The sequence below is a fragment of the Chamaea fasciata genome, unplaced genomic scaffold (genome assembly GCF_029207755.1).
Source record: "Chamaea fasciata isolate MVZ Bird 193981 ecotype frontalis unplaced genomic scaffold, bChaFas1.0.hap1 SCAF_4, whole genome shotgun sequence".
Lineage (NCBI taxonomy): Eukaryota > Metazoa > Chordata > Aves > Passeriformes > Sylviidae > Chamaea > Chamaea fasciata.
In genome coordinates this window covers 31,217,133-31,243,289 of record NW_027094089.1, presented here as the reverse complement: position 1 = coordinate 31,243,289, position 26,157 = coordinate 31,217,133, and the positions used below count along the sequence as shown (strand labels likewise).

At 37.0% G+C, this 26,157-nt stretch overlaps 1 protein-coding gene across 7 annotated transcripts in view; it reads right to left on the bottom strand.

Annotated features, from left to right (window-relative positions):
• Positions 1-26,157, bottom strand: part of ERBIN (erbb2 interacting protein) — a 118,247-nt gene that overhangs the window by 32,548 nt on the left and 59,542 nt on the right. For all 7 annotated transcript variants that reach the window (XM_066181228.1, XM_066181224.1, XM_066181222.1 and 4 more), the window contains 6 exons: positions 14,520-14,598; positions 13,725-13,814; positions 7,515-7,571; positions 3,417-3,480; positions 1,804-1,878; positions 376-520 (listed from right to left, as the gene is read on the bottom strand). In XM_066181228.1, the coding sequence (XP_066037325.1) occupies positions 376-520; positions 1,804-1,878; positions 3,417-3,480; positions 7,515-7,571; positions 13,725-13,814; positions 14,520-14,598 (510 nt within the window). The remainder of the gene's footprint in view (positions 1-375; positions 521-1,803; positions 1,879-3,416; positions 3,481-7,514; positions 7,572-13,724; positions 13,815-14,519; positions 14,599-26,157) is intronic.

Below are 26,157 nucleotides of genomic sequence, written 5' to 3'. Positions count from 1 at the left end.
TATGGGCAAGCAACCACATCTCTATTCCCTGGCATGCCTATAATGCTGGATTCCTAAGGAAATAACAAGATGAGCTTACAGAACTTGTTTCCCAGTTTACAGTGTGTCAACCATTTGGGTAGGCAGGTGGGCGCAGGGAAAGAAAGAAATTGGGTTTTTTCCTGACAGAGACAGCAGTTCTTCATCCATTTACAAACTACTGTATAAAGTAAAGAATGCTCCAAAACAATTTTAAGTTATTTGCATTACAGCTTTATCAAGAACTGGCACTTCTACTCAACTGAAACACATCTAGAATGTCATTTCTGTATTTTCAGCTGCACTGTTTCTGAACTACTTTGCTTTTGGCAACATGAGTTAACTTAAAATACAAACCAATAGATTCTGGCAGTTGCTGAAGTGAATTACTGGATAACAGTAGGTCTTGCAGGCTTTCACAACCTGAAATACCTTCTTCGACTACTTCAATGTTGTTTTTAGAAACATCCAAGTATGTCAGTTGTTTCAAAGTGCCTATGAACTAAAAGCAAAAGAAAAGAATGCATTCTAGAAAGTGCAAGTTCAAAACAAAAAAATCCAGCAAATTTGACCTCTCAAGTGTAACGTCAGAGGAAAATACATAGAGTACCGAAATACAATTTTATGCAAAATATACAAACTTTCAAATGAAGTATTTTGTGCGGATAAGCACAGCTGATGTTTTTACACACACAGACACTCCACAGTAGCTCTGCATGTCCCTAAAGTCAGTCTTCTGCACATTCAACGGTTCGATTAGTTACTGTGAATCAAGTAATTGAAGCTTTAGAGCAGACTTCAAAAAGAGACACATGATGTAAGGACATCATTATGCTCCAGCAAACTTTAAATGCTTATTTTTGCCTTTTGTGTAAAACTGCATCCTTAAAAACAACAACGAATCTTTCACAGTACTAAACTGAGAGAAACAAGCCAAAATATAAGCTGGTATTACCATTCCATATGAACCAAGCACAAGCTGTAAAATTCATGAACACTACTCTATTAAAATCTTCACTTTCAGAAATACAGTTTTATTTTACTGGAAAACACAGTTCAGCTTGTATTTTACAACCAAACCACTCAACTGTCTAAGAGTTGGCTGATGGAAAAACAGTAGCAAAGACTCCTGATCAGGCAGGAAGGCCACATTTCACATAACTGCTAGTGATTTTAAAATTGGAAACATGCCAGCTGCTTCCCAGATTTCAAATACTCATTTATTAGTTTGCTACAACTTAAGCACAGGTTCTCAAGTACTGTAATAATAGGTCAGCCTGGACCAGATGTAATTCTGAAAGATGTCAGGAACCCATACAAAGTCAACAGACTGTTTTCTTAGGAATTAGCTATGCTCCCTGTTTACACAGCACTGGAATTGGCACTGCGTGTTTTACAGCTATGACCAATAAAAATCCACACAATGTATTTATTCTGTATATTCCTGCTTACTGTCTAACATAGACTAATCCCTTTCTGGAAGGGCCATTCAAACCTAAATTTTATTCAGGATTTTTACTTGTTTTCCTGAATTGCAACACAATTTTTAGATGAGAAATACATAACTTTCAATAAAAAGAAGAACCAAAACAAAAAGCTGTGAACACAGCTCTCATAAGCAATGATAATTTCTAACTGGACTAGTTAAGCATCCAAGTGCCATTTAGCCTTTTGGCTTTAAGTAACTCTAAAATTATGAAACAACTTCAATGCACATGATCAGTGACAAAGCAAGTACCCATGGAATTTAAAATACTCTATGTTTAACACAGCAAAAGGACTTACCCCAGGAATAAGTGTTAGTCTATTACCATCCATCCAAAATTCCTTTAATCCACTCAGTTGTTCAAGTACTTCAGGCTGTAATGAGAAGCCATTTTTTTAAAAAAATCTTATGGAAAAACCCCAGTGAATGGCTAAAACAACTACAGTGATTTGTCTATTGCAACTTTATTAATGTGTTACTGTAGCTGTTACACCCACTTTTTTTCATTGGGTCATCAAAAAAACCCAGATAATTCACTTTTGAAATTAAAATATAGACCAGATACACAAAAACTTTGAAGAACTTGACTACAGCACTAAATAATCTTTAGAGAAAGGCTTTCTGTTGGTTTGGTGTCTTTTACAGAAAATACTATTTTTCAACAGGTGCACACTCTAAGTACATGTTATGTGCCCAATTTTGATGGAGGAGGTCTAAAAACCCTTAAATTTCATCAACTTAGAGGACCCATTTTTCAAAAACCCCAGTGATTTTTTGGTTTGGGGGAAAATCAAAACAAATTTCATTTTTCTATCAACAAAGGGTGCATCTCCATGATACAGGCAAACCACTCCATCCATAAAATGAAGTGCAGGATTGTGTTTCCACTACAATTTATTGTGAAAAGTGTCTTGTTTATCAGGAAAAGACCCCATCTTGGTAAACGACCATGTTGCATACGCTTTCCTATTTAAACTTTCCTCCTGAGAAAGAAATACAAAAGAGGTACTACTGCACCTTAATCAGTTAAATCAAGTTGAGATAAATGCTAAGTAAGTTTTGTTATATAGTAAATAGACAGGATTTCTGTTTAAGTTGCAGTCCTGACTCCCAACAACTCATTCTCCAAGAGGAAGTCATAATTTAAACATTAGTTTAAGGCTCCCACACAAATACCTACCCTGTGATGAGAATATGGCAGTCATGGTACAGGCTAGATGTTTACTCATAATAAAGAAAAATTCCTTAAATAAACTCCCCTACTTTCCAAATCATATCACTAGGCAAGTGTTCAGCTATTTCTCCTAGAAGCACACAAAGGTTTGACTCTATTGTGTTGCAGGTCAGCAAGTTTCATTATACTTCTGTTTCAATTCCTTTACCGGGGAAAGTAAAAGCAGAGAGACTCTTAAATACAAGACATATTTGCCTGTGAGACCACAAAAAGGAAACTAGTCAATGCATGCTGAAGGAAAAATCAGAGCACCTTAACTGTAAATACTTCTTTGAACAACATTCAGATTTAATATAGTTTCCCTCAGATCTAAATAGTTTCTGAACAATAATAAAAACAGGTTATGCACAAAACTGTAACATTCAATACCTGATAATCAATAAGTGGTTAGAATTTATTCTAAGCCAAACAATTATGTTTCTAATTCAAATACATTTAACTATCAATTATTTCCCAGCAGGGTAACAGAGTATTATTTTAAAATGGAGTAGAAACATATTCATAGGATCACACACATAATTTCTATAACAGGTTCCATAGAGTAGTATAAGGTATAAATAATACTTGGTAGCAAAACTCGAGATGATGTTTGTGTTTTCATATTTTTAAAAACAGATCAAAGGACAAGGGGATTTATAAAAGATGCAGAGAGAGCTCTTTTACTAAGGCAAAACTCACCACTTCTGTGAATTCATTACTTCCTAAGTCCAGTCTCTCCAGCTGAGTCAGTCTGGACATGGTTCTGCACAGGAAGAGGATTAATAAAGAATTAGGTCTAAGAAAATACTAGCTACATCAAATCTTTCAGATTTACAAAAATCTAGTAATCATTATTAAGTAGTGATGCTATGCTGTAACTGAAATGCTACCTAATTAAAGATAAATTTTTCACACATCAGGCACATATCACTGATCCTGCAGACTGCTAAGTGTTACGCAAAGAGTACACTGCAACACAGTTGAGGCTGCAAGATGAGCTTGCAAAAACTAAAGACCAGTGAAGAAATCTTCACGATAAAGAGTAATGCAGCACATCTCTTCTTTTGAGTGGTTCAGCTTTCCACCCACAGTCACAGTATGTCCCTTCAGCAGTCAAAGGCTGGTTAACTACATGCTTTCTTCTCAAAGAAAGACTACTGCCTAGTGATCAGTTAAAACAGAGAAGAGCACTATTGAATCACAGTATCCAACACCACCCTTTACCTCTCCAGGCTGCTAAGTTGCTTCCATGTGATGTGGTTTTGGAACCCTAATTTTTTCTATAGTCATACATTAAATGAGATCACTAAATAGGATTTTGTGACACATCAATACTCTTTAACCTAACTTATAGCAAATACTAAATCAATGTCTGAAACAAAAGTAAAATCCATTACTTCAAGCTGTATTTTGGAAACATTTTTTCCTCTATTCCAGTTCACTTTGGGGACGCCATAGAGATTATCTACCACTGCACATGGTGGTTTACACAATGGGTACTTCACAGTCAACAGCAGTTCTACCTGAAACTATTTTTTAAGAGACTGTGAATCCCTCATATGAAATCACATTCATGTGTTTATGTAATAATAGATTTTCACAGAATGATTAGTAGTATCTGAAACTTTCATATATAAACTGCAACTGTACATACTATAAAATTCTGGAAAAATTAATTATAAGAGCTTCTAAATGGTAGAGTCTTGTATATTGTCAGAATATCACACTAGTTCCTTCTAGAAACAATTGCACGAGCACAAGATACTCTATGCAGCTATTCAAAGCTTCAGTTTATATTCAAATACAGCAAGATTTATAGCTGCTGTGAACATACAGTTCAAAAATAATATATTGGAAAATTTCATATTTACTGGAAGTAATTTAATGTGATTATTAATATTAATCATGAAATAATCTCCAAAAAGGATACTCAACATTTGTTTAGAAATTTGACTTTCATGACACTGGAGTAATTAAGCTGGGGACTAACTAGGAATTTAGCATAAGTCGGTAAAGACAAGACCAAGACAAAAGCAGCAGAAGCATTTTTTTGCACTGTACAAATATTATACACAAGCTTTGAAGGAAAGACACTAGCTAACATTCCTACTGTCCTAATGAAAGAAAAACCCCCAATAAAACATGAGAAAACTACTTTCAGAAGACTCTAAGAAACAATTTCCCTCATTTCTTGAAGCTAATGAACAGGATTACATGATGATCAGAGCGCTAACATTCTTTTTCAATTCCTAACTAAAATTACCTGAGTCCCTCTAAAATCCTGCAGAAGATTTATCTCTCAAAGCTTTGTGAGACCATGCCAGTACCAATTTCAGTGCTGTAGGTTCCTAACAAATTTGCCCCAAAGAGTCTCCCAGAAGCACTGCTGAAGAACTCCTTTAAAAGATCTATCGGTAACTTTGGAAAGTTCATAGACTACACTATGTAAACCAATGTTATATAAGAATGACAGGTTAACAAGATAACTTTATTGATTTGGGGCCCTTTTTTTCTCTTTCCAAAATGACTGATCTAGCAAACACATCCACTCAACTACAAAACATACACAGACGTGTTTGCAAAATGAGGGTCTCCAAAATATTCCCTTCTTTCCCTGCTCTTTGCACAGATATTCTAGGACAAATATCTCCTTGCTTTTCTGTATTGTTGATGGAGAGATACCTTCAGACAAAAAGCAAACAAGGCTTCCAATGGTAGCAGGAAAATTCAATACCAAATGATGTTGAAACAAACATTAACTAGATTATGGAGTTACACCTATTTTCATCTTTGACATGACACTATGTAATCCCTCCCATAAACTGAAAGTCTCTTTCATAATTAATATTATTGAACCTGGCATCAACTGTACTCAATACTAAGGGATCAGATAGCCTAAATTATGCTTCAGATTCTGTTGTTGTATACAGAGAGCTTCACTAAGGTTAACACTACAGCTTACATCAAATGGCATACAATTCAAGGGGGGTGTGTGATGGCAAGATTGGGCCCTGAATCACTGTAATTTTTCTCTCAAACAACTTGCTTCTTTCTAAAAAACGTACTCTTTTTATTGACAATTAGGCTATAGAAACTTAAAAAAAAAAAAAAAAGTGCCGTATTTTTGCTGGACCATTTTCCCAGTCTACCTATCAGAAAAATGCTTCTAAAATAGTCTCTGTGTGTTTTTTGGTTTCCTTTCAGTAGAAGTAAGTTTCATCCAGCTGTTCCACATGATAATGCTGCCACTTGCAGCCATTATTTGGCTGTGGATAAGCTCCAAACAAAATGATACATATTTGGCAAAAAGTCTGGCATAAAGTAAGGCTGATGCAGTGTGTTGGCATTGATTACTCATTTTGATTAACATTCTTTCAAGTACTGCACATTTTAGTGTCAAAAATTATGTGCATATTTTACTCAGAAAGAGGGCTAGTTTGATGCTGTAGAATTTATATAGGAATAGGAAAGAATTCACTGTAAGAATGTTACAAAGCTGAGAGTCACAGAAGAAAAAGAAAATATAATGGTATTCTATAACAAAAATATTAGGACCCACTGCTACATCTTATTAACACCAAAAATCTGCTTTGAATTTTCTACAGTTTTTAAAGCTGTACAGCATCTTCTGTGAGAGTACCAGAATAGAAAAATAAAGCTGGTAGCTCAGTATGTACTATAGATTATTACAGAAGTGCAACAAGGGGACTTCTTCATGACAGCTGCTGTTTAGTTTTCAATCAAGAATAGAACTCTGAAAACATTGAAGTCAATAAAAAGTTTCCCAGCACCTTCAACAGAGGGTATGTTTGACTTAAACACATTAAAGCATGTTTTACTGTCTCATCACTACAAGAGTAAACTAGGTTTTTAAAAATACGTCATGTAATTCACGCTGTTAGTGTTAATTATGGCAATTAAGGTCAGAGTGATCTTATAAACAAAATCTGTATTAGCTGTAAGATTTAATTATAGCTACCGTTCCTCAGTTGGGAGTAACTTAATTTAGAGAGCTACCACTCTAAATTACATGTCCTCTAATCTTTTTCTGCTGAAAACTAGTGATAGCAGAGAGAGCCGAAGAGAATTGAGAGTATTTATACCACAGAATGCTTCACACTTTGAAGATGTAAATTCTCGCTTTCTGATGATGTGCATGTCATTCCAGACATGAGTTCTGGCTTGTTTATTCAGCAGACACCACAGTACAGTATCTAGGCACTTAAAAAGGGAATTCCAATAGAACATAAATCTTGATCATGTTTTAAGCATATAATCAGCTACAGTCACTAAAAAAACTAGCCGTTGTATTTGAAGAGCTGGCAATTTCCATTTCAGCCTACTGCATCTAAGTGCCTCCTAGCATGAGTTGGACAGAGTGAATATTCAACTGTTAGAGCCTCCTCTTCTCCACCAAAACTTCTTACATCCATCAAAACCAGCAACTCTACCAATTTCGGTTGCCAGAGAAAAATCACTTTTACAGTACACCACAACATATTCATGACTCTGCAGGTGGCTATTCACAACCCATTTTTGGGATTTGTTTCCTTCTTCGTTGACCTCTTATATCTTTGTCAACCCGCTTGGAGCTCCAGAGTGCCAGTCAGAATATTCTGAGCATTGCTCTTGTTCATAGAAACAGGAGGAATAGCATAACCATCAGCGTGGGCTTGTTTGATGAAGTGAGAATTGCAAGGCGGGGACTAGAAAAATGCTAGATTTTAGGAGAGAGGTACAAATGGATTAATATTAAAACAAATGCTGTAGGAATTTCTAGAATTATACTGTACTTACTTTGGCAATATTTTTAACTGGTTTTCTCTAAGTTCCAATATCTGGAGTTTAGTTAATCTGTAACAGAAAGACATAACAAATTACTACAATATTCTGTATTAAATGACAAAAGCAATCTCTGAACTTACTTATATTACAGAATTAAAAGAAAAAAAAAATCTGTAAGTTCGAAAATTTATTTCTGTAACATTAAGGGGAAATCTTGTGTAAAATTTGCATGTTATTTTAAATTCATAGGTTGGCGTTTGATTTTGGTAAAGCAACAAACTAGATTTTGTCTGCTTTTCTGCACCTGTTTCAACACATTTGTTCTTCTTCATCCCAAAGATTTTGAAACACTTCATTGGATTAATTATGGGTACATGTTATTATCATAATGAAAAGTACACAGGAAATAATAGAAACATAGGATCACTTTGCACAATTAAAGATGTTCAACTTCTACTACTGACAATACATCCAATAGTTTAATACAAAGAGCCTTATCTGAGGAATACCTGTAGTCTTCCACCTGAGAGCTTTAAAATAATCTCGGATTTCCTTACATATTCTCTTTCTAGTCAGCTTCTGAATCCATTTTGATATTTCTGTTAGAAAGTAGTTTGACTTTTTCCCAGTAAATCCTTGGCTGCAAGACAAATAACCTCTAAATCCCAACTCAACTGCTTAGCCAAGGTGAGTTCCAAGCAGTCTTCACATACAAGCAATGTACTATTCCCAGTGAAACTTTTTGTACTGGGACAGAAGTGACAAAGCTCTATTTGTTAAAAAAAAATTAAGAAACTGATTCAGTTTAAATAAAGGTTGGATTACAATTGGCAAGATTTCTACATGTGACCCAGTGACAGCCCTCACAGAACACAAAACAGGGCATTAAGGTTCCTGATTCAGAAAGGAGCTTAGTGAATGGACCAGTCTTTCCTGAAGATGCTTAACTAGTGTGTTGTAAGGACAGAGAAAAAAACCTGAATTTTAATTAAGTGGTAGGAGCTGTACTTCGCATAGAAATAGAAAGCTGAAAACAGTATTTCTTTTTCCTCTAGACATTCACTCATTTTTGGATGAGTTTGAAAGCAGCAATCTGCCATTCCCAAAATAACCTAAGAATGTGAGGGTCACCTTGAAAGAGAGGAGAGGTCAGTGCAGCCCAGCACTGCAAGCAGTACTCACCATCTGGTAGCAGCTGCTGGAGGGGAACCTCCTCCCTCCAGCTTCTAAAAAAACCTGCAAAACCCCAACATCCTAACAGTGGTGAAAGAATACCCTAATAAAAACCCCATTCATGGTAATCGCACTGCTGTTGATCTAGAACATAAGTGGGAAAGACTTCCTAGGCATCCCACTCTACCAGCACCCAAACATACCAATCTAGTACAAACCATAATTTTTTAAGAACTCTTTGATGTGAATAAAAATTTTGGGCTTTGATTTCTAAACCAAGCACTGCATTAGGCTTCAGCTGGTGTTCTGCTTTGCTGACAGGGAAGGTAGCTACACAGCTTGTAGTTTTTTCTTCATAACTCACGTTTGCAGTCAAATTTCCGTTGAGTGCAGTGGCAGCAAATCTCCCTTCATATGCTGAACTATAAATATGCACACCCACACTTTGCTGACTTTAGCCAGAACTGACTGTATGACACTTGCAATAAGCTAGTTCTGTGAACCAAGAGATTGCCTTTCGTGACAGAAATGTTCACAGCTTTGTCACCTTGTTTCCTGTTCTAATCTTTGCTCAGATAGCCCCAAGAGACTGAAGATACAAATACTGAATTTCTTACATGTAGAGCTTTGCAGAAGCTACTAGGAAAACATTCTCAACCTCTCCTGGCTGGGAGATACATGCTGTGTCTAAACAGATATTTTTCTTCAAGTAATTTATGAGAAATACTGAACTGAAGCAGTTGTCACATCTTCCATTACGACTGAAGAGCTAATTCAACCTTAAAATAAAAATACACATCAAATACTAGGTCTAGCTGATTTCTCAATAGCTGGTGCTAAGCATCCAGCATCCATCCAAGCTGAGCGTCAGAACCATACGGTACCTGAAGAAGCGGCATTTAATTTGGAAAAGAAATAGAGAACTAATTCCCCTATACTTTAGGAAAAATGGAATTCATAGTGGCAGAATATATACTATCTGAGCCACTCTGTGGCAAAGATCTGTCTACTTGTACAGAAATATTTAATTACTGAACTTGAAAAACCCATCACCACACAATTATCTGCACATCACCAATGCACGAAGCTGTAAAAGGTATTATTCAACTGGAAATATACAGTCTGTAATAGCTTAAAACTATTTTTCAGTACTGTTCTTTAATCATAAACATCTTAGCCTGCTTTTAAAATGCATCACAACCTTTCAATAAAACAAAATCTCTAAATGAACAATTTTCCAGGAGAAGATCAATATCCTTCCTAAACCTGATTTCTTTAACTATACCGCCTGTAAAAATGTAAAAGAAACATGCAGCAGGTACACTTGACACCTGATGTACGACAGTCATTCCTTGGAAATCTAAAAATATTGCACTGAGAGATGTTCCTTACTTTACGCCTCCTCTGCAGTTTTCCTAAAGCAGAGTGTTTTTATTTTAAATTGTTACTGAAATGCAAAGGCAAGTGGAATAAAAAGGTATGCATCAGGCTGCATTTAGACGTTTCTGCAAAACACATACATACACATACGTAACTAAATTTGATTATCACTGTCCATTTATGCAAAAAATATCCTGAGGCAGATACTACTGAAACCATCTACTACTACAGGTACTACTAGCAAATTATTGAGGAAGTAGATATAAAGTAAATTAATTGCAACATCACAGTAAAGAGGCTCTGGACGCAATATCCCATTATAGACAACATTCCCAGATTTTTAGAATTACACTGAAGATAAATCCTTGCTTATCTTAAACAACCATTAGTAAATAATGTTTCCCTTTTAAAACTCTGTCTCAAAGTGGGCAAACAGTGAGTTTCCAGTTTAACACGTTCTGCTTCTATATTTGTGTATTTAAACGTAAATACACATTATGTATTCAGATACAACAGATAGGATTTTCTTAGGCAAGCATAATAATTCTCAGATATCTCTGCACTAGCATGAAGGCTAATGCCACAATCTGTGCCAATATCAGTGCATTCAATTTTGAATTTGGGAATGAAGGAAAAAACCCCACTTTGTCACCTGAAAATTCCAAAGGAATGGGTACATCGTATCAAAAGTCTGGTGACTTTCAGTAAGTCTAACAGGCTGGACAAGAACAACATCATTGAAGGACAGCAAATATACAATATCCATAAAAAAGGGGAATAAAGATGGCATAATCTTGACCTCACAATTATGAAAAGCTTTAGCACAAATTCTGAAGACAAGAATAAAGCATGGAGATAAATCCAATAAAACACTGCATGGATATACTAAAAGTGCTATCCATTATCAAAAATTTCTTTCCTAAGCATCAGGCTGAGTGTTGGGTTAGTAGTGATAGAGGTGTTCAAAGACCCTTTCCAGGACTATCCTGTTCAGTATCTTTTAATAGCAATTTTTTCATGTTTTCTTAAATATCAGAAAAATGTTTAACTTGGCTTATGTCACAGACAATACAGTGATTTAGTAAGACACCATAATGGGAAAAAGAAAACTGTACAGCCTTAAGGACTAAAAAAAATAGAAAAAAAGACAAGATGCCATGGCACCAAGCCAAGTACTTAGGATTTCCTTGTAGGCATCAGCCATTTCTAACTGAACTGTCCAATACATCAGTTAATCATGTAAGAAATGACACGAGGCATCTGCAAAAAGGATAATTGGAACACTGGAGCATAACCACAGACATTTCCAAGAGAAACAAAAAGACAATCATGACACTGTACAAGCCATGAAGAGGTCTCAATTCGAATTCTAAATATAGCTATAAATGTCACTATCCTCTGTCAAAAAGAAGATAAATTAAAACTGAAACCTGTTCCAAGATATATTAATATAATCAGACACAAAGGAAAACCTACCACACCAGAAGGAAACAAAATTTTATTTAGTCTAATAAAATGAGGGATTTGAGAACATTACAAATACAGCAGGTGAGAGAACAGGGGACAACACTCATGAGAAATGGCAGCAATTAAACCGTAGAAACAATGAACAATCAGAAAGAAAGACGTAAGAAACCAGGTTTCTAACCTGACACACAGAGCATAAAAATCTGGTTAGCAGTAATATATATTGGCTTAGTTTTCAGGAGACGTTATTACTGACCATAGTAGCCAGTAAGGGCAGGCAACAGAACTCAGTTACTTCACGTATTCCTAAATAATGAATTAGAATAGCTGTAAGGCCATATACAAGAAAACATAATGCACCAAACTGGAAAAAACTGAATGCTTGTCATTTATAAGATTAAATATTTCAAAAGTTTCTACCAGAGATTTATATTTGTTTATAAAAAAGTATTTCCATATTCTGAAGTTAAAAGACTTTGAACTAGAAAGTACATCTAGTTGTAAAATTGTGGGATGGCAGAGCAGTCTCATCACTTATAGAGGAGAAGTATTCAATGTCACAGGGGTCTGAGTCTTACTTTGAAAAGGTATTTTAGTGTTTCATTGTTTTCCAATTTATTTGATCTAAACATTGTTTTCCTATAGCACACTATGTATTCTATGCAACACTGTTTTAGCAGGTAAACTTACGTACATTATTAATTTAAATTCATTCTCCTCGGTATATAACAGGATGCTGCAAGTCACTAGATTTTAACAAACAAGGCAGAATTCTTCATACCTATCAAAACACTACAATGGAGAATTGGCTTTCAAGTTGTCTTCAGTAACCGATTTATTCTTATTATGTTAGTAATTAATGTCTTCATTTCACTAACCATTAAGCATTATAGAGGCTGACAGTGACAAAGAAAAAATTATGAGAATTTTTGATGTGTATTATGTGTAAGATTAACTACTCAAAGGATCAACTGTGACAACCTGAAGTCTTCCATTTCATCCACACTGGTGGTTTTTACTATGAAAATCTTGCCATTTGATTAGACTATTAAAAAATATAACAGAAAAAAGCCTAGACAAACATCAGAATTCCAGCAAGATTTTCCATACTCCAGATACTCTTTAGCCCTTATGAGGGCTTTTGAAACGCAAACTTTGTGCATAAGAATAAAGCATGAGAATAAAGCTTCTGCACCATAAGCAGCTGTTTTGATAGCTGAATATGGAGCAGATCTGGTGCTCTTAATCATTCATCAGGGAATGACTAGTAACAGAGGAGAGCAAGCCAACAGCTCTGATCACAGATGACCAATAAGCTAATGGTCAGTAGTGGAAAGCATCTGTGCTTATGTTCCATTGCTCATCTGATCTGCCCAACTCCTGCAGCATTATCTGGGGGCTGTGCTGATCTCTTGCCAACTGTGCTGACCCAAAAATAACTATACAGCCTAAGGCAATCTTTTCACTCAGCAACATGATTGCTTAACTAACAGCTATATTTTATGAAAAAGATGCTTGCTGGTCATGGGATGGGTCAGGAAAGTGACAATCTAGGAAAAGAGAGCATAAAATAAGAATGGAGAGGGAAAAACTGCAGAAATGGTTAAAAGTAGTGTGATATGGACAGGAGTTTTCCTTTTATGAGTATTACCCTTTCACTTTTGCTCACAAGGTTTAATCTGTTTTACAGAGTAGCAGATTAGTATTTACCCTGTACTAAAACTATGACATGTAACAGTTTTGCATCATCAGCACACCATAAATATGCCAGGTTTTTCAGAAATATTCCTGACAATAAAGGACTTGAGAGTTATAGTTGTTCACGAAGTTATTTGTGCATCCAGTACAGGCAGGACAAGTGGAATTACAGTTGTCATTATTTGCTTCACTTCAATTACTACATGACAAGCAACACAAATTTCAAAAATACTAATCTTCTTTACTTACCAGACCAGTGATGGAAAAAAAACAAGAATGTAAATGAGTTTTATGCCATTCATAAGCATTCTGTCTGTCCTTCAGAAGTCGAAATTAAAAGCTGCTGATACAGAGTCAGGGCTTTTTTTCCCCCTGTAACTATTGCAAATTCATAATGTAGACTTCTTCCCTTTCTTCAGCACCCATTTTGCTTCAGAACCAGAAGAAACTGCTCTGCAGAAACTTGAAACTAAATGTAGATATTAATTTTCATGTTCAGCTTACCTTCCAAAATTGGCTGGCAAAAACTCAAGAAAAGCATCATTCAGGTACAGCTGTGTTAGGTTTAACAGTTGAGAAAATCCATCTGGCAGCCTATATGAAAGTAAAATAATGCAGTACCTTAGTTTCAATTTTATTCAGGGCATTAAGTAATATTTTCTTAAGCAACAATATAGTCCTACATACTGAAAAAAATTAAATTAAGAGGCTGAATTTCTTTAAATTCACACTAGATAGTTGTTCTCCATAAGATGAATTATTTTAAGTATTGAGAACAATGTCTACGGGCAATAAAAACTACAAATAAATGTAGTCTTGCTATGAACTTGTGATCTCCTGACATGTAATATAATGTGAAGAAGGCATTAACTGGAAACAACAGGAAAAATTAAAAAATACACAACTCCTTTTTTCCCCAGAAGAGTATGTTGTATCTCTGGCAGTGGAGATTTCTGGCAAATTAATTCTGTCACTATAGCAGAAATGCATATTAAACCAGAATTAATTTTTGTTATTAAGAAAACTCTTCGTACATTTCTCTACAGCCACAGAGAATGATGGATTTTAACAAGCTGACAAAGCTACATGGTATAATGAAGGATAGTCCACATAGCCTATTAACTTTGCCAAAGTACTTTAATGAGATAGCTATACTTGATCACAGTGCAACAAGGTCAGTGAAGGTATTTGTCAGGGAACTCAGCTCTCGCCTCCAAAGGCTGGCACATGTTTTGAGGCAAATTCAAGACTCAGTAGTATTTGCACAAAATATTAAACATATAAAATGTACAAACTTACTTTGAAATTGGATTTACGCTTGCCTCAACAACTGTCAAGACTTTACAGTTTTTTATATTTTCTGGAAACTCCTGTATGCCTGCAAGATACAGAAAGAGGTAGAAAAACAGTCTTTAATTATCAGACTCCACCACATGCATAAATATTATACACATGAAACCATTAGCCATAAAAAACTTTGATTCATTTAGCAACTAGTGAACTGTTTTTCTGATGTCCCATTTTACAGACAGTTTTCATTAAAGAAATACTCTTATGCAATATTTTTTTTTTACTATATTATTCCTAAAGCTTTTCTTGTTTCAGGTTAGCAGGAAGCCCACCAAGCTACAAACACATGGTACACTAAATTCACATTGCCTTTTGCCAAATATTGAAGTACTTGTGCTTTGGAATGTACTTAAGATGAGAACCTCTGTCCCAATATCCTTTATTGTAAAAAAGGCAACCACTTGGTAGCATGAAGTTTCAAACAGGATCTGTTTATCAAATCCATGGCTTGTATAACATCCAGGTGAAATGGTAAGGCTTCAAATCTTTAAGTATTCTTACAGCTTCACAGTTCTGAACAGATATCCATCCCAAAATGTGATGTATGCTTGCTGTTAGCTTCTAGATCATGAAGAGAGGAGGACAAAAAATGCTGCAGGCACACTTATGTTTGAAAATTAAAACAATAAGCAAGCTCCTTTTTTCCAAAGGTTATCTCTGAAAATGCCAGAGTGGAGCTACATTCCACATATCTGCCCAATCTCTATTTGTGAGAAACTGATAAAGCAGGCCTTGAATATGATGTGTATTCACCACATCAGAAGGAAACCAGTATTGAATCACTCCACCATGCAAAACCTTTACCTCTCTCTTTACTACATATACCATAAAAAAATTTAAAATAAAACCACTGCTATCACAACTGCAGTGGCTTTTGCAACATCATGTCCTTATACCCTGATACAGGTGGTTTTATTTTAAATGTATTTGTTTTAAGGACAATAACCATTCATTCTGGTATCTTTCTACTTGGATTAAGAATACATTCTTGTTTGCAGCAAAAAAACCCCCCATATGCTGGTAAATAAAGCTGCTTTTATATTATTTTTTTTTCCCTTTTTTCCAGATACCAAGTTTTAGCTCTTTGTCTCTGAGTTAATGCATTTAATTGTGTTTGTGAGTGCTTTATCAGGTATGTGGAAGGTGCAACTGAATGCAGGGAACAAGAGCACTAAGAAGGAACTATACTCTGTGAAAGTTTGTTTGTAGATTAGTGAGAGCATGAAATTTCATGCTGCTTGAAACAACATTAACAATCCAGCTGAAAGACAAGGAAAGCATCACTTCTCATTCAGGTTGGCAGGTGAAACTGCCATGTCTCTCCATGTATCTGTTCTGAGAACGTGGTGAAGCATCAACTGCTAAGTAATAGTTTTACTTACATAAGAAACTGCAGAACATTTGATGTTAGCTTAAAGCTTGATTCTATGTGCAGTAACAAGACTGACCTGGTATATCAGGACTTAAGAGATGGCAGTAGACAAGAAAACTAGTGACAAAATACAAACTTTAAACAACTGGTGATAATGAGTGGCAAAGTCACTGTGCTGACTTTTCCATGAATTCAACTAAAGCATTTCTGACACCATTTCTTTCAAACTAGACTTTTAGGTCTTTCTTGACAGGAACTTGTTTGTCATACTACTGCTGAAACTATTACTTTTGACTCATAGCGGATACTGTACTCTGCTACTGAAAGGTGCAAGACAAGAAAAAAAACATGACATTCATTTAATCCAGGTGTTTAAATACACCTAAGTACCATCAACAGTTTTGGGAAGTAATTTGGTCAACTCAGAAGCAGAAAGGACCAGGAAGAACAGAACCATTAGTGGTAATACAGGCCAGCATTTCTAACACTTCTGGCTGAGTAACATGCATATTCATGCATATGCACAGGTGTAAATAAATATATAGGTTTATATATATGTGTGTGTGTGTCAGAGTGAGAGAGAGAGTGCATGTTCATGTGTGTGAGTTCAGCCATGTCAAGTTTTCTGGGTCTGTGAGTGGAGTCAAAGCAGAAGATGGCAATGGGATACTAACTTAATTCATTTCATTACTCAGTACAAAATCAAAACTAAAAAGGTAGTATTTATAATGTTATAAAGTTTCATTTCTGTAAAGCAGTAATGTTATTTTCAAGTCCAAGAAAGATTAGGAAACTACTAATGACAGACCAGAAGTGTACCTTATCTACTGCTGTCATATCCTCTTAGTACAAAGAGAAACACACTTCCAAGAAACTTAAATATACATGATCTTAATTCCAGTTGTAGCAATAAACCTCTTTCAGCAAAAGGAATATCCATACATGGAAAACATCTACCATGACACAATACCCTGAGCCTGTAGAAATGAAGTTACAGACGATTTGAATGAAGTGACCTTCTGGTGTCTGAAAAATAAATCAAGAGCTCTTTATTGCTGAGGATACAAATTTACCTTCTTAAAATAAGCACTTACATTAATCAGAGAAAACAACTGCTAAGCTCTTCCTTGGAGGCTGAGCTGTGTCTCAGACTCACTGTGTGCTCTTCGTTTGCTGTTTCAATCATGCTGAGAGATTCTCTAAGCTTAGTTTTTCTGAGAGATGGTCTCAGAGATGGCCTTGGCTGGGTCCTTGGATGAAAGATTGCTCTAGTCCAACATATTAGACGTTACATTTGTAATATTAATATTAGTTTCCACTGTCTGTGTCCTGAACTCATGGAAGCACAGAGAGCTGACATTTCTGATAACTACCGAAAAACCAAAACACACAGCACATCTACAAGAGGGGAGAATGTCAATGTAACCTTACTCTCAAAAGAACAGCCAAATAAAATATTAGCTATCCAAATACAGACATGTTAAATCAGCATGCTTTTATACATAATCAGACGACACTACAGTAGTCCCCTATTTGACTATGCCTTGGGCAAGAGGCAGCAACAGTTTTGACAACAAATTAATAACAGAAATTCAACTGATAAGAGAAACTTAACAATGAGGGAGCCTGGGAACTTAATTTTGCTTCTTCTTCATGCCAGGATCATTATGGTACATACCATCTTAACCAGCCTCACTCGATACTTCAGTACAGATAAATGGCCATCATTCAAAAGAGCACCATATGGAGAATGACAGCATGAAATACAGGTCATATTTGTAATACACAATCAGGAGCTAGGGAAAAAAGAATCAGGAGACTGCTACTCTCTCTACCACTTGATAGGAAGTTGCATTTACTAACTGGCTACATAACAATGTTCTGACCACTCCTTTTTCCTCAGCTACACTTCACCTGCATGCTAGGAACATTAGGAACAAGCAGTTACTTTTGGATAAGTATTCTTTCATTTCTCCCACCAAGAAAAATTCAAAAAGCAAGTAAAAAGAAGAATAAATAAGAAGGCAGAGAGATACGAGGAAAAGGAGGGAATATGGAAAGGGAAATATGAGGGAAAGAAAACGAGGTTGTAAAGAGGGCTTTGTAACAGGAATTGTTGCTTTTCTGCCTTTCATCTAACCTCAGTGTTCTGAATCTTCTTGCCCATTAAGGAAGCTCAGCAAATCTTAAGGGATTCTGTGACTACGTATTTCTTCACTCATTTTTAACACTGTGCTAACTAGTCCATTTGATAGCCAGCTCAATCCTTCCATGAGCCTCTCATTAGATGAGTACTGCAAATTGAGATCCAAATTCCTTTCTAAACTGTATTTTTCTTTTGGGGTTTTTACTGCTTTCTCTGTATACTGGTACTAAAGGATTATAGAAGACAGTGCAACAGATCACCTGGTCTGTTGCAGCCTCATTCCACTTTTATTGAAAAGCATTATATGGACAAGTTCTTCAATATATTCATTTTGTACTTTACATGGTAACTTGTTGGTAATCACTACACCCAACACATTTCAGTGCTCAATTGGTTTAAAGATCATGCTGTTTTCCAAAAAAATACAAACCATCATGCCTGTGGACATTAACATTTGCAGAGCGCAGTAGGAGAAAATACAATTTGATAATCATCTTTAACCACCAGGTCCAAACTGAATTGGGAGCAAAGTTCTTTCTGTACTGTAGTTTACCACAGAAGTTAGATTTATGTTATAGCCTTTAGCATTTACTTATCTGTTCCTTCCTCCCTGACTTCTCAGATTCCAAGCACTTTTAAACTCACTGGCCAGTTTCTATCAAAAACGCCAACTCCCCTCAACAACACCCCAGTCCCTCAAACAAAACAAAAAACCAAACCAACAAACAAAATCCAACCAAACAAGCAAAAGAAACCCCACCCAGCCCCAAATAAACACACATTAAAAAAAAAATCTACCAAAAAACCCAAAAAAAAACAAAACAAAAACCAAACACCCCCCCCCCCCCAACAACACAAAAGAAGACCAAACAAAAGTTCAAACAAATAAACACAACAAACAAACCAAACCAAAAAAACTCTGAAAGAATGTTTAAGAAAATTTGGCAGTAAGGTAAAGAAGAGGAATTTAAAATTCTTGTCCGGATTAAGCCAAAAGCAGAAAGCATTCATCATTCAGGATTCTACTTGGCAAAACCTCACCATCAAACCTTGTGCTATTCAATCACAATCCAAGACCAGCTACGGCACATGTCCAAAGGACATACCAAAAAGGTTATACAGGGATTTCAGGTCAACAGACACAAATCTGGAGGCAATCAGCCTCAGTTCTTGGTCACATAACATGGCTGAAATACAGAATTTCAACTGCTAACTCCTTGGAGAGCAATGATTTTTTTTTTTTTTTTTTTTTTTTTTTTTTTTTTTTTTTTCTTTTTTTGCATAGCCTGTCACAGCAAGTGTGCTCAAATGTCCTTCTGCCTGGATTAAGGACTGTAAGTATAATTGGGGTCCCCCTCACCATCTGGAATTACACTCATCTCCTCCCTTACACAGCATAATCCTCTTCTATCACTAGGGTCAGCGTAACATGCAGAGCAGGAGGAAAAACTGAGACAATTTTTTCTCTCCCTCATATAAGATTTTTTTTCACTCAAATACTGGCAATTCCATAGCTACAGAAAATTGTGCAAATCAGATCCACTGTTGGCAGAATTCTTTACTGCAACGGATCTCAGAGCCCTGTAGGCTCCTGCTGCAGCCCTAATGCAGATGGAGGCTTGCTCTGCAGTTCATACTGTGGTCATACCTTAATTCAGAAACAAATACGAAAACTAGCATGCCCAGACATCAGTTCAAGAAACCATCACTGCTATACAGAAATGGCAGTCCCTACTGATTTGTAGTACTATTTGTAGAGTTACATCTCTTCTTACACAGAAAAAATTTGAATAAGCTTAAATAGGAGCAAGGAAAAAATATTGGTTCAATCCCTAAAATGCACATAGCAAGAAAATCACTAACACATGTGACACCTCTAGAAGCCATATACGTGATCCTCCCATAGGAGTCTGGAGCAAGACCTCTCAGTTTGTAGACAATATGAGGGGGGAAAAAATTCTCTCCAAACAACAGGCACACTAAAAAGCTCTCTTGGAACAAAATACATGAAACTACAGCCTGCTGTGCACTTACTCCACTCTGCACCCTTGCAAGTATAGAGAACAAAGAGGCAAACATACAGGTTCAGTTTGCATGAATAAAAATTCATCAAGTCTGTTTATCCAGGGTCTAACTTCTGGGCAAGCAGCTCCACCACAACAAGAGAAGCGGCTATTTGTTCTTCCCCTCAGCCCTCTGCTACAACTGTCCTTCAAGCCCATATGGACTTAGCACAGCAAAATATTTTTAAGAATATATGCCACAAATCTCCCAAAGAATATGAAAGATTTGTTTTTATGTATTTTACTTTAATGTGGGATTGCTGCGTATCTTCTGAACTAAAACCAGTGTTTTTCATTATTCAAAGTAAGCAGTGTATTAGAACCCAAACAATTCAATGCATAGTACTGACCCACCCACCCTTACTCTCATTCCCCTTCCCATATATTCTCCTTGCTGAAGCTGGTTTCAGACCCACCAGCATCTCAGGTTTACATGAGATGCAAGGCTCATCTGTAGGACAGCAGTAACACCTTTCCAATTACAGTTTTGGGGTTTGTGGGTTTGGGTTTTTTATGACTTTTATCCACATGTACTAGCACAGCTAAGACAGTGCAGCAAACACATAAGAGTCTTCCAAGCATTCCTCCTCAAACCATTTGGAAGACCTTCAATTTTTAGAGTAAGGTCTCTCTAGGTCTGTTCCAGCCATGTCTCTTACATAATGTAAATGAGAAGGAACATGCGTAGCAAGACAGGTTTCTCAATACCTGTTCTGTGGAAAAAAATGATCGCCAGTAATTCTTGAGTAATTCAGCCAGGCTTCTTGAAGACATGCCTGACACACTAATTTACATAAACCAAAACATGCCAAGGCAGGGTAAAATTGCGAAATGTGGAACACTAGGGAGAGTTGTCAACAGCTGTGGCCATAACCTTGGACAGTTTCCAAGGTTACATGGTTTTCAATCATGTCTAATTCATGGATGGAATTCTGTCAAGCACCCAGAGAAGAGCAAAACATAAACACTGGAAGCTGCTTTGCTTTTCCCTGCCCTGTCGCCTACCACCCTGGACTGCAAAATCAGTGCTGTGTGTCCAGTCACTTTTTGCTATTACATGACAACTGTCACTCAAAGCACACCCTGTTACAGAAATAAGGATACAAGTTTCTCCTTTAGTGAACTGGGGAGGTGCATAGTGACAGTGGCGACACCACCCGTGGCTACAGTAGGTTCCGGGCAGACTAAGCACTAGATTTGAGCTGGGCAGGGGGTTCCTGGAGTCAGGGAAAACTGAGTAACAGCTGAGAGACCTACCAGGACTGCCAGAAAACAGCCAAGTCCCGAGAGTTCTTGCAAGTGAGAGAGAGGAGTTCTGCAGTGGAGAAGGGAATAGCCAGGGGCTAGCAATCACAGGAGACTTAAATGGGTCCAGTGAGTGTGAGTGACTTGGAGTGTGAGGAAGAGGACATGTGGCTTTAGAAGGAAGTGGCACAGAGGTTTGCATGGCAGTGCACAAGGAAGGGCACAGAAGAGGAGCCACTCCATCCCACTGAGTGGTTGCCATGGTGGAGGGAGACAAAGACACGACACAACACTCCAAGGTGCATGCAGCAGAGAGCTTTTATTGGTGTGCACAGCTCTTTATACAGGCTGTTGCAAAGACTCCACACTCAAACCTGATGCCTGTGATTTGGTCACCACCCAGCTCACTGGCCAGCAACTGCCTGCTCATGTTCATCATGAGGGATTGGCTGGCATCTGCCCTCTGTAGCCAAATCCCTCCTTCTCTTACGAGGCGTACAGACCACATGTATGCTGTCCTAAGTGGTCAACATGCAGCAAATTTCTCCAGCAACAAAACTGGTGTCTACCCATTCCAGCTGCTGGGCTGAGCATGAAACCCAAACAGAAAGGCCACAGCCTCCTCAGGTAGATGCCTACACCCAAACAGACCTGAAGTCTCAGAGAGCCATTCAAACCCTCAGGGAACACCAGAATCTGGGAGGCCCGCTAGAACCCAAAGGCAGAGTTAAATGCCATGGGTGCAAGTGTGCCCAGATAGACAAGCTTCATTGTGTAAAACACTCAGTAGGCAGCATACCATCTCAGAATCTGAGCAGGCCATTGATGCTAAGATTAAGCTCTCATACAGGCAGGGTGATAACCCTCCCTTAAATCCTTGGGAGCTGAAGGTAAGTTAACCCAACCCAAGCAAGTAGGACCAGCTAATTCACAAGGCAAGGGAGAACAGACTCTTCTCTCAGCTCAGAGCAGGAGAAAGAATGTTGCTGTGCCCGTAAAAATAGATATGAGCTAGAAGGAGAAGAATCTAGAATAGGTAGTTAAGATCCAGAAGAAAAGAATTCTACTGAATTTGTATAATCATCTTCAGGGAGACCTAATTACGGCATTCCAGTACCTGAAGAGCCCCACAAGAAAGGTGGAGATGGACTTTTCACAAGAGCAGGGCATGGATGGGGTGGATAGGGATACATTTAGATTTGATGCTAGGAAGAAAGTCTTTACTGTGAGGGTGGTGAAAACTGGTTGCCCAGAGAAGCTGTGGATGCTTCCTCCTTGGAATATTTAAGGTTGGGTTGGATGGGACTCTGAGCAACCTGGTCTAGTGAAGAATGTCCCTGCTTCCATCAAGCGAGTTGAAATCAGATGCTCTTTGAAGGCCCTTCCAACACAAATCTATTCTATGATCCTATTCTGTGCTGTCTTTACATGTAAATCCACATCTACAAACCCCATAATTACTTTTACAATACCCTTTCTTGTGTTACAAACATTTCTTTTGAGTCCAGGAAGACATTTTTAATAAACTTATTTCAGAACTTCAGATACGTACACTCAAATTTCACATTCAAAACCTTATCTACATTTAAATTTCATTCCATTTGCAGCCTCTCTCTTACACACAGAGATCATTTTATTGTGAATAGACAGATTCTTTTCAGTACCGTCAATATGAAAATGTATTTGAGAAAAAGTACTACCAACACTCGAAAAAAAGACTTTAAATAGAAGGGCTGCCTACATTTAGTGCACATTTATAACCTCTAAACAGTGATACACTATCACAGAGATACAGACTCAGAACTCTGCAGCAAATCAATTATCTTTTATTTCACTATCATGGATGATTTAAAAACCCTGGTCCTGTGTCCTCTGCCTCTCTGTCAATATTAGCAGAGAAACAGCAAATTTACAGCAAGTTATTTTGTATTCAGGATCTTCCTGTCTTACTTCTTCCTGCAGAAAATAAAATTTGGATCTGTCTCCCCCTACTACTATGAATAATTCTCAATTCCTTGGAAAAGCCATATTCCTAAACGTACCAGATGGGCAACATAAAACTGGATAGTTTCTTGAATTTTCATTCTCCAATTCCACAACTTCTGGCACAAAGCATATTAAAGATAGTCTGCCAAATCAACAGATTATTTTAGAACACTGAAGAAAACATATTTGGTCTAAATTTGCATCTGTTAACAAATTTTTTACAGGAATAACTTTATAGGCAGTTATGCCTGGAGGCAGGGGGGATGAGGGGAGGGGAGTGTTTTCTTAGGTTTAGTTTGTCTGTTTTTCCATGAAGACTCCTTGTAGTACAGATTAACAAACTGACATGAGTAAATTTGCTGGAACATCGCTGTGAAAGAAATATCTAAGAGACTACTGAAGGTACTGTTATTTCCAAGGTCCCAGACGACTCTTGGTTTTGCTAGTAATTTTCTCATCTTGCTGTTTAATCCTCCAAAGGCCTGAATAATACCCAACTTAAAAATTCCATATTTTTCTTTCACCACCTGCACATAGGGAAAAACAGATTATCTCACTGTTTCCCACTAGACTAACCCCACAGACACAAGCAATTTCAAGTGCATTTCCCACGGTTCCAGGAAAGCCTGATTTTCCTGGCACTCACCTCATTCTGTTTCAACCTTACAAACCACTTGATTCTAGTAATCTGTAAAGCTAACTCTTCTGTACCTTTAGATACGCCCCCAGACACTGCACATAAATGCTTTCCCTCTCTTCAAAGAAGAGCCAAAAATATCTCCTTGACAGCCTTCCACATTGCCCTAGATGCATGCTAAGGCTGGCATGCCAAGAGTCACAAGGAAAGGACTGTTCCCTAAAGTTTAACCCCAAAAGACATTGATTTAGGGGTGAAGAATGGTGTTGCGGGGGTTTTTTTTGGAGGGTGGGGTTTTTTTCCTGTACAGCTGTCAATACGTAAGTAAATCTGCCATATAGGATCAAAAATATTTTGATTTCCTTTAGCCTCATAAATAAAACATTTATTAAAATTATTTTTTCTACACTGGTCTCACATTCTGTATTCTGCAACTTCTCTTTAAGATGTAACCCATCAGGTTACAGGGGTGGGAGAAAAGGCACCTCTCAATGCTCTGTATAGTGCAGGATGTAATTTCTGGTATAGGAATGCAGTTTATTTATTGACTCATTTGTTCAACTATCATTTCATCTTTGTGACTAGGATAGCAGAAGGCTTCAGCTAAAAACTTCAAAGCTGTATCTGGAAAGAAGCAACAAAACACTTCTGATATTAAGTGTTCACAGTAATCAGGTTAAAATGCCATAAAAGGACCATAGATGTCCTCACCACAGAAAAGCTAGAGATTTTATTGACTGCCACCAACAACAGAAGCAGAGTTAAGACTAACTCGAGTCTATGCTTGCTGCACATATAGCAACAATTTGGTATTTTTAGGGTACACTCAGGCCACGACCACTTCAGCAGCCATGGATAATACATTCCAGACCACACTCTTGTACAAAGACTTCTATATGCACCTCAACTCAAAACCATTACAGGCTTGTGCTCTAACTCAGCAAGTGTCTCAAAACATACATCACTTTGAACAGTAGATAAACTGACAGAGAAGTAATCAAGATTTGTAAATAAAAAATCATCCTGTCTGGCTCAAGGAGGCCCAATAAGAGAAGGTGCTGCACACTGAGAGCATACAGAGAAACATGCATGTCTCCTGGCTTCCTGTATTTTACTAAATCTGCCCGAAGTTCTACTTTTGGTCATTGTTGGAGACAGGATGCTAGATTAAAAGAATCCTTGTTCTTATAAAATGTTATTAAATATTCTTAGGTATCAGCATTTGCACATCTGCTGTGTCTCTGTTACAGAGTTTTTTATATATTGTGTGTGTATATGAAACCAAGCACATTTAAGCCAGAAATTAAAAGGGCAAGATTTTTTACATGCTATGAAAGCACCATAAAATTGATTTCTTGGACTAACACCTTTCATGCAACAAATCTGCAACCTTGAAAAATTTCTGCGGTTTGGATCTTTCATCTGAATATCAAATATTAAGCACACACATATATACGCATATAATTCTACTTGGACAACTGGATGGTCTCCCATACAACTGGTCTCACTCGGTGAGCCAGACTGCAATTCATTAGGTAATCTGGAAACATTTTAAATTTGAAGCTCAGTTTTTCATTTTCCTATCGGCTCTTTAGAAAATTAAATACTTTGGTCATTACATTTGATTATGCCTATGCCAGAAACAGCTCAGATATTTTATGTGACAGTGCTATCACATTTCATGCATACTGGTATTTGAAAACTAAAGTCTGTCATTCTAAAAATACAACCTTTAAAAGCAAATGCATATTTGATGTTAAGGCATCTGCACTTCATGATTTAGCCCAATCCATCTCAGAAGGAAAAACTTAATGGTATATCAATACTTCAACAGGGGTATCAACACTTAATGGTGGATCAAGACTTCAACTATCACCATTCACTTGCCACAACCACAGGAATCTGAAAACCACTGAATTATTTTAGAATTCAACATCTCTCATAATCCTGCATTTTTAGGGACTAATCTCCACTAATCATGGCTTTTTATAAAGGAAAAGCAATTCTTCCCACAGAAGCCCACTGTTTCCACATTCTATTCTTTTGAGACATATTAGAAAAATTGCAGATTTTGATAAGTTTTGCTACTCTTAGAAAAGTAGTAAAATATCTCCCATTTGGCTCTATTATAGACACCC